This window comes from Andrena cerasifolii, chromosome 12 (assembly GCF_050908995.1).
Source record: "Andrena cerasifolii isolate SP2316 chromosome 12, iyAndCera1_principal, whole genome shotgun sequence".
In the NCBI taxonomy this organism is placed as follows: Eukaryota; Metazoa; Arthropoda; class Insecta; order Hymenoptera; family Andrenidae; genus Andrena; species Andrena cerasifolii.
Genome location: NC_135129.1, coordinates 11,883,333 through 11,891,992, shown reverse-complemented (window position 1 = coordinate 11,891,992; position 8,660 = coordinate 11,883,333). Strand labels below are relative to the sequence as shown.

The 8,660-nt window shown below is 44.3% G+C and overlaps 2 protein-coding genes across 3 annotated transcripts; both read right to left on the bottom strand.

The window, feature by feature from the left end:
- Positions 1-2,310: 2,310 nt before the first annotated feature.
- On the bottom strand, positions 2,311-4,304 carry LOC143375327 (uncharacterized). The gene is made up of 5 exons (XM_076824315.1): positions 3,791-4,304; positions 3,270-3,356; positions 2,981-3,065; positions 2,664-2,752; positions 2,311-2,595 (listed from the first exon to the last, which is right to left on the bottom strand). The coding sequence occupies exons 1-5, from the start codon at positions 3,857-3,859 to the stop codon at positions 2,398-2,400; spliced, it is 528 nt and encodes a 175-aa protein (XP_076680430.1). The 5' UTR covers positions 3,860-4,304; the 3' UTR covers positions 2,311-2,397.
- Positions 4,305-5,614: 1,310 nt separating this feature from the next.
- LOC143375553 (uncharacterized) lies at positions 5,615-8,002 on the bottom strand. Of its 2 annotated transcripts, none has more exons than XM_076824780.1 (7): positions 7,781-8,002; positions 7,248-7,482; positions 6,946-7,078; positions 6,659-6,876; positions 6,451-6,597; positions 6,189-6,362; positions 5,615-5,823 (listed from the first exon to the last, which is right to left on the bottom strand). In XM_076824780.1, exons 1-7 carry the CDS (start codon positions 7,794-7,796, stop codon positions 5,691-5,693), a joined length of 1,056 nt encoding a protein of 351 aa, XP_076680895.1. In that variant the 5' UTR covers positions 7,797-8,002; the 3' UTR covers positions 5,615-5,690. The 2 variants fall into 2 exon arrangements, with proteins under 2 accessions (XP_076680895.1, XP_076680894.1); XM_076824779.1 differs by having other exon boundaries at positions 6,189-6,365; positions 7,781-7,996.
- Positions 8,003-8,660: the final 658 nt, after the last annotated feature.

Sequence of the window (8,660 nt, the reverse complement as noted above, 5' to 3'; positions counted from 1 at the left end):
TCTTACGATTACAATTCGAGTGAATTTGGGCAGCAAACAAAAATTCCGCTGTAACGAGGAGGAAGTCGCCTACATATTCACAAAGTTTCAGAATTTTTGGAATTTTCGGCTTCGGGATCCTCCCTTGTCAGTCGTGCAGAATCTTCGATAGAAAGTATTCGAGTGACATGCATCTTGAGATTTGAATTTATAAATGTTGAATATATGAAATCATGGCGTTTAATTGATAAAATTAACTTGAATTGAAACTTGATAAAATTGTCCAGTTATTCGGAAATTAATTATCCAGTTGTATCCAGTAATCGAGTTTGATTACCATTGCCCTCGGGGGTACTTTTAACGGTTCTCACATTGGAATCCATGGACATTCTACTATCTTTGCCATAACACTCGACAGGTACTCGTCGAGCTTTCAATTTCCCACCAGCAATATTCAAGTTATCCCTCTCTTTGTCCCGGTAAAGTAATTTTTTATTACGCGGCTCGAATAGTTTCTCCGTCATTTTCATCGCCGCGTATTGCTTCCGCGAATGGTAGTCCTTCCAGCAGCGTTTGAAGCTTGCAAAAGTATTGTTCCAAATGCAAAGTTCTTCCACTGGAATAGGAAGAATTCTGTACAACACGCCGAATATAGTTTGTAATTTCTTTCTAACCGTCCATGGAGTCATTTCAATTAAATTGAATTTGGATACCAAACTGAGACTTAATTAGCTTCGTAATTAGAATAACCATTCCTTACAGGCTGATGTACGATATTAACTGAGCAAAAACGTGATTTTTTACCGTACAAAAGGAAAGTTGCGAGCACGAATGTCCCAGCAGGGAACGTAAGGTTAGGTAGAAGCGCGTTGGCCAGGTTTAAAAGCGTGGGCCCTTCGCACAGGGCCATCCCCTTCATGGTGCTCACCAGCCAGGGTAGATAGAGATAAGGGATACCGTACTTATCACCCACGGTCATCATCGCCGTGGTTATCAGTCCCGTGATTACATTCGTTATAAGAATCACGATCCTCAGATCTGCAAATAACTCCATTCTTTGCTGAGGACTTTCGCGCGAGATAGGCAGACGAGCACCTTTATACACTCAATCAAACTTTATCAAATTACATTTCCATTGATTTAAAATATTCTACGTTCAACACTGAGAATGCCAATAGATGCTGGAGAGAAACGATCCTCCTTTAAGTATCTTTCTCTCCAAATTTAAAAAAAATATTAAATAACTTGCTCCCATTACACAAGAGGCCGTTTAATGTCAAAGTGGTGTAAGTAAAAAAAAAGCCCCCGCACAAAATACAACGAAGGTTAAACTGTCGAGATGTGGTGTTAAAGCAAATAGGCAAAAAATTGACTTACTCCACTTTTGCATTAAAAGGCTCGTGTGTGTAAGGGGAAGATTCTGAAGTGGTGGAGTGAATTGGAACTCTAATACTCTGGATAGTTGGCAACGTGCGCGCGATTAGTTCGGAAGCAAGATACTTAAAAGGGATGTACGTTCGTGAGCGGATAGTGGGTGGCCCGGTGGCTTAATGCTTAAGGGAATGTATCATTCAAGTATTGTTACTGTAACTTCGCCGGAAAAGGGCATTGAAAGCTGCTGATTTGGTCACTGTGCTCCCAAGGGGAGAGCGGCCTCCAGCTTTCAGAGCGATTGAACTCAAACAGTGAGTCGCGAAACACATTACTGCCACGTACAGTGCTCCTACCTGCGGTCACGTTTCTAAACTGAGCATTTTTCATCATGCGATATTAGGGTAGGTGTACCGTTTGTGGCCATTGCACTGTTTTCGGCTATGTGCATAATTATCTTACTTTTAAACTGCTCGCAGATCATTATTATGTGGAGAATTTCACATGATAAATATTTTGTTTAGTATACCGCCAGAAATATAAGGTTACATTTATTGCTTACACGGAAAAATATTATATTTTTTAAGAAGCGGCTAAAACTGGTACAATACCTTAAAGTGGCCACAAATGGTGCATCTACCCTGTATCCCTTTACAAATTTCATTCTCCTCTACCTTGGAGGAAATCTTCCCAGTCTTCCCTTTCCCATTTGCCATCTGACCCTGCACGCAAACGCGACTGAGACTTTCCTTCGATTTAAGCGTCATTGTTACTGGGCTCCGTGAATTTTTATCTCTACATAATATATCTCGATTTTTGGTTATCTGAACGCTAAAGTTGCCCCACGTGTTCTTCGTATCGCAAAGATTGTAGTAAACAAACAAAAGAAGAGGTAGCTTTCACTCAGTCTGCAATTTCAATGGGATGGCTGTTTATTGTACTGGTACAGGGCGATGTAAATGTAGGGGACATTTTAGACTAAAAGTTCCACAAGAATTTGAAATCTTTCTCGACGTCAGGCTTGCTGATTGGTAAATCAGCGAATCGTCAGCGAGACTGTCGCACTTGTCTGTGAAACAGGCAGAACACTTGCAGCCAGTTGTACACGGTCCAAATGCACACCAATATTTCGTCGCTTTTCATGCGAAGGCCGTCCAAGAACACGCGGATGCAAAACACGATGACTTCCACGATGACCACGCACAGCTGCATTAAAAGCCAGGGCGTGTGTAGCATCGGGTATTCCTAGAAAGTTATCTCGTTGTTCGAGGCGCACCGACTTCCAAAGAAGCAACCTTTCGAGAAAAGCTCACCGTGATTGCGCCCAGCACGATCAGAGTGTAGTGCTCGATTCCCAGAATCGAAGTCATCAGTTTCAGGTCCCTCTGCACGTCGTGGGGAACTGACGAAAGGGAGCAGTTATTACTGAGGAATTTTTCGAGTAATTGAGTTCACGATCGAACCATACATATATATTTATATCGAATAAACTTTGAGTTAGACAGTTAACGAACTCAGGTTACGCATTTGAGAGCAAGAAGTCGAAAATCACTATTCTAAAGAGCGAGAAATGAAAGATGGCACTTCTAACTTAATATTTTTAAAATTTGCAACCACTGCAATAACATACCAGCCTTCTTATTCGTACAATGCGTTGCGGATCTGCTTGGCATCTTGGTGTTCATTAGGCGAATAATATCGAAAGCCGTGATCACCTATTATTCACACAGACGTTAATCCATTGATTTTTGAAGACCGTAAGTCGCGACGTTAGAAACTAGATCAGAATTCATTAAGGAACAAAATCTGAAAATTCACGAATCAGCGTTCCGTCGTCTGAGTGATTTAGTTAAGACCGATTCGTGAACTTGCTCAGTCTTTCTATTAAGCAAAAACATTGAGTATTACGATCGACTAACGGTCCCAATCAGGCCCAGTATGATGACGTAGATCGAGTTCCCCATCAGATAATGATCGCACAGGGCGCACGCCAATCGTCCGATCGTCTAAAAAGATTCTCAAATCATCATCCTTCGCTCTCTATTCACTATTACCAAAATTAAACAAATCACTCGACATCCGATAAAATCACTAACTAAAGGTCCACCGTGTTTGTTGGTTTTCCGCCTGCCTCGAAATCTCATAGCTCGTCGAGCGCGTTTAAACGGTTGTTAATTAACTAATCGAAATTTAAGGTTAATCAAATCTGCCCCCGTAGTTTCTACTGTCTCTCTGCAAACTCTTTAATCACGTTACAGGTCGAAGCGCAATATTTAACGGTAGTTATTCCCAGCCAGTTCGATAGAGGATTTCTCAGTGCTCGACTATCGATGCGCTTCACATCAACTCGCGTAGATTCATTTTCGTGAACGACGCGTGCAATGCAGTTGACGTTAAAGCGACGTGTGCACTTGCACACACGTGAGCCACGAGTACCCACCGAATTCTTCCTACACCCGACGAGTGATCCCACGGCGGACCGAGCCCAGCGTTTGCGATGACGCGCCATGTTCTAAGCTCCACCGCGATTCGCATAGCTGAGACGCTGCAGCATTTTTCCCAGAGGAGAGACAACACCGAGATTTCACGCGGCAGGTTACAACAGTGTAATTTACGTTTAGACGATTCCTCGCCAGCGAACAATATGAATAACGACGAAACATTCGCGACCGCGTCTCACTTCAAGCAGCCAGCTTTCGGTTACCCGGCACAAAGCACGCAAATTTTCCAAGACGATGAACAGATATCCTGAAAAAATTCAAACGATACGCGAGGGGCATCGTGCGTCGACAGTGAGTCATTTGGAGCCACTTAATTAACACTTTAATTGGCGCAGGGTTCTGGAAAATGCCCCTTCCATCCGGCTAACCCTCTGGGCAATAGTTTTTGTTGGAAAAGCTTTGTGCAAAGCGAAGATACGAGCTTGGTTTCTTTTCAAAGTCAACATTTGATGACTCACGGAGAATACAGTATGTATCGACAGTTCCTGAACCCCGAGTTTCATAATTTATTTTGATGGAACGAAGGACAGTAAAGGGAAAGCATGATACCCTACACTGCTACTCTTAAGTACCGATTAGAACACCTGCTGCGTATGGAATAATTATGAGAAATGTTGGAAATTTATTGTGAATTAAATTAAATTAAAAGTATTCGATCTCCAATGTCCCAATACTTATGAACCCCAGTGTACCTTAGTACACTTGAGAATGGCTCTTTCACAGTAAACACTGAAAGCATCCACGTTTTCTTCGGAGCACAAGCTCACCGTCGCGCCGCAATAAATTATTGAGCCCGGGAACTTTTAATACATACTGTACGCCCGACGCTATCCAGAAAACATCGACGTAAAAAAAGCACACCGACGCCAGTCGAAGTATTAATCGGGACACTTGTATCAGAGATTCGATTCCTTTCGATCCATCGAGTGAGAAGCATTCTCTGTGACTCGAGGTCGTTTTCCAGGTGCTCGATTATGGATTTGCACCGCGACGATTCCGAGCGAGTTGCACATCCGTGCTCAGTGTCTCGATAAAGCAGGAGACGTTGCTTTGGAGAAAGACCGAGGAGAATGAGATACTACGATACTGTCAAGCTTTACTGTTGTCCACTTGCGTGCTGCTGTTGAGTTACCACAGTGTTCGCCACGGTCGGATCGAGTACAGTCTCCTGGAAAATGGTCAAGTGGTCGAAGGGTACAAGTACAAAGCTGTGATGATTTTGAGTCTGGGTTACTCTACGCACTATTCTTTAATTTCCTTGCTGGCGATTGCTATGCTCGCTTATTCTCTTCTATCGGTGAGTCGTTGCGTGTGACGTTACTGTTTATTAAAAATCCTTCGTTTCTCCATCGAGACACGTTGAGAACTAAGGTTCGCTCGAGGTAAAAGATCGGAAGGTGGGTTTCACTGAACGATTGTCGTTGATTATTTTAGAAGAGGCCACGGTGGAGTCTCCCATCGATAGTCCTCTACTTGACTGACCTGGTGTACGATATAAGCAGCGCCATCGTTTTGGTTTGGTTATTTTTCTCCAATTTCCCACTACCAACTGCTCTGTCTTACACTATAGGAACGGTGTTGTTTATACGTGCGTGTTAGTTGTTGGATTTAAAGGGAAAGTAGACGAACAGTTAACATTTCATCGTTTAGTTGGCGAGATCTGGATCTGGCTGGGCGTTCTTCGCCTCTACGAGCAGAGAACGTTCAAGTGACACTCGCTTCGATGGGATTCATGGAGTTTCGAGGGCAGAACGGGAGGAGCGTTTTTAGAAACGATATTCTATATTGTATTTTATAATCTACATGTATACAGTTTGTAATAAATCGGCTCGTCCACTGTCACGTTACGAAGTCCCCGGGGTTCGGATCGACTTGACTTATGGTGGTCGAGTAAACGATGGGGCAGTCGATCGCTTCGGTCGGGCACTTTGCTGTCGCGTCCAGAATACGGATTTCGGGGCAGTAGTGCGCTCTGAAACGTAGCGTAATGGTTGGAAATTTTATAGAGACTATCGCATTTTAATCGATTCATATCAACATAGAAGAACTCGTTAGTGATAACGTTAAAAAAAAGTACACGAGTGTATTAAAAAGAAAAAGAAGAGTGGTGACTTCAGATACAACTCATCTACTTATAAAAGAATCGTATATTACGCCCTGCACGACCTACCGAACAAGTTCTTCGTCATTTATTACAACGTTGCATTTATTTACTCCACCAGTTCCTTGAAGAACTGATATTCAAACAGCCTACTGGGATACTTAGGCATACTTCTCACTCGATTAAAAGAGAACTCGTTCCAAGTACACTTTGCCGAAGATATCTACGTTATTCACCTTGGACAATACTTGTCTACGGCGTCCTTCAACGTGTACTTTCCACGAAGATGGCCCTTCGATATTTCCTGCAGGAGGAATCCCACGAACGCCTGGCACGGCACTCCAGTCGCTTGAATACCATTTTCTGGTTCGATGGTGGCGAGCTTGTCCGGTAAGCACTCAGTTTTATTCCTGCTGAGAGTACACAGGATCCCGCAATTTTCGCAAAGTTAATTTCACGTGTTAATTGATGCGACTCCGCCATCAACGTGCTACTCACTTGCAAAGGAACCGTTTCACGGAGTCCAGGGCGCAGTACATGCTGGGTTTCAGCGCGATCCCCGGGATGCTCCATAGAAGATGCGTTTTCGCAGCCATTTCCAGACTTTCATCGTCCAAAGCTCTGGCGCCCATCGACAGCTTCGATCTGAACAGGGATCGTTCGAAATTAGCAAACGCCAATGCCACTCAACACTTTCACCTCTCACCCTTTGAAGAACTTCTCCACAGACACGTTGATAATCCTGATATTCCCATTCGCCAGCACGAGTCGTTCCCTGAGTCTTTCCTCTGGAGTTAGCCCCGGCGAAAGGTGGCTCGTCGATAAGGAATCGTTCAGTCTCGTCTCCAGCTTCGTTTCATTCCTAGACACCTCGTTCGAGCGTTTCCCCAGCGGCTCCTCTTTCAATAAGTTTATCAAGTAAACCTGTAGGATTCAGTTGCCTGTTAGAGACCAGTACCTGGGAGAACGTTTGTCGTTCGTTGGGATCTTTACGTTTAAGTCTGGATGCTTGTGAGCAGCGGTCTCGATGTAGCAGAACTCCCTGGTGGACCATTGTCGGTTACCCAGCTTGAAGAAGTAGACGTTGGGCGATGTCTCGATCTCCAGGATTGAAATCTCTCCTAATCTGAAATGTCCAATGTGACGCTACTCTGTTTCCCTGTCCAATAACACTGGCGAAATATGTCTTTTCGATAATGAATTTGTCGTTGGAGAAGGAGGAACGGGACGAAGTAACACAGCCTTCGCGATGCTATTATATTACCCTTAGGGGACGTTTTTGTTAATATCGATACCTGTTGCCAGCAACGGTGGGCAGGCAAACGGCCACCGTGACGAAGATGAGGAAGACCAGGCTTCCAATAATGAAACATGCAGCCACGAACGCGTAAAACAGATCGGCTGGCCATCTTCGCAGCTGGCTAACAACCCCTTTGACTATCGGTGTTTCACAGTAGCCTTCGCTGAGCCTGTTGAACCTCTCGCCGCGACTGTCAGGGTAAAGCAGGGACACGTCCTCGCCGAACGGATCTGCCAGAATATACATCTGCTTTCAAGAATAATTCATTTCACTACGGTTTAATTGAAACGCTGCCAAAGTATCAGGGAGTACAAACAACGCGGTAGTCGCTCGGCTACTTTAAGAAGAAAGACAGCTTATCTTCTGACGACTGCAACGTTTTGATACCGTCTGAACTTTCCGCAAGTTATCTCGAATTTGATGAACCCACACAGACAGGACCCATAATCCTTCTGTTTTCGCGACTTCTCCACAGATACACGTCTAATGAGCGTCTGCACACCTCGGTCATGGTTCTCTATCACTTACCCCTCGCGTTGGTCATTATGGTGGTTACTTTCGCACTGCTGAATGCCGTGCACGTCTCGGAGCGTTTATGCGGCTACTATCGTTCGCCAAGTCAGCATTTCGCAATAATTGGCCGTATTTAAATCGAGTCACGACGATTCGCCAGAGTACGGAGGTGGGCTTGCCCCGGTGGACGCCTGGCGCATAACGTTCAAAGTGGAGCGTCGAGGAGCGTCGACGAGCGTCGGCGACGAAAAGGGGACGAGCGGGCTCGATCGCGAAATCGGTAATTCTTGCGTGCAGGCGTCGAATCGAAAGGTTATCGTGCCCCTTTCCTCGATTGTTTCCTTTGCTCCGCGAGTCCGATCGTCACGCAAAACTCACAAAACTGTTCGCGTCTCGTGATCCTTGGCATGTTTCTCGCGAGATTCGAGCGTCGACAGCCTCGAAGTAGGCTTTGCAAATTGTTTTCTTTTAGAGTTTGGAGGATTATCGACGTCGAGATGGGGGACGAAGAATTCTTCTCTTTCAAGTAATTAAAGAAGAAGCAAAGTGTTTTTCTCTTCAAAGTATTTAACTAGGAGCAAAATATTTCCCTTTTCAAAGTATTCAAGTAGGGACCAAGTAATTTCCCCATCATAGTGTTAAACTCTTGCTTGGTGTTTTGGGTAGAGAAATTTTGGGGTACTTACGTAATTTTCTTAGTTCCTTGAGTGGGAATGTTAACTAGAAACGGCGTTCTGTATATTTGGAAACGATTACAGGGAAAGTGAATCGTTTTGTACAGCGCGAATGATGGAGAGACTAGGTATAATTACGAAACTTTCGTAATGAGTTAACTCGTTCTTCCTGGTTAACGGGCTGAAGGTAAGCTTTATTTGAAATGCTGTTTCGCGTTTTT

Coding starts and splice junctions, on each gene's coding strand:
- LOC143375553 (XM_076824779.1), bottom strand. Junction 7,079..7,247: donor CCCACCGTTGCTGGCAACAG/GTATCGATATTA, acceptor TGGACATTTCAG/ATTAGGAGAGATTTCAATCC. Junction 5,824..6,188: donor GTAGACAAGTATTGTCCAAG/GTGAATAACGTA, acceptor GCTACGTTTCAG/AGCGCACTACTGCCCCGAAA.
- LOC143375327 (XM_076824315.1), bottom strand. CDS start 3,859: ATGGCGCGTCATCGCAAACGCTGGGCTCGGTCCGCCGTGGGATCACTC. Junction 3,066..3,269: donor TACTGGGCCTGATTGGGACC/GTTAGTCGATCG, acceptor TGTGAATAATAG/GTGATCACGGCTTTCGATAT. Junction 2,753..2,980: donor TTGTACGAATAAGAAGGCTG/GTATGTTATTGC, acceptor CCCTTTCGTCAG/TTCCCCACGACGTGCAGAGG.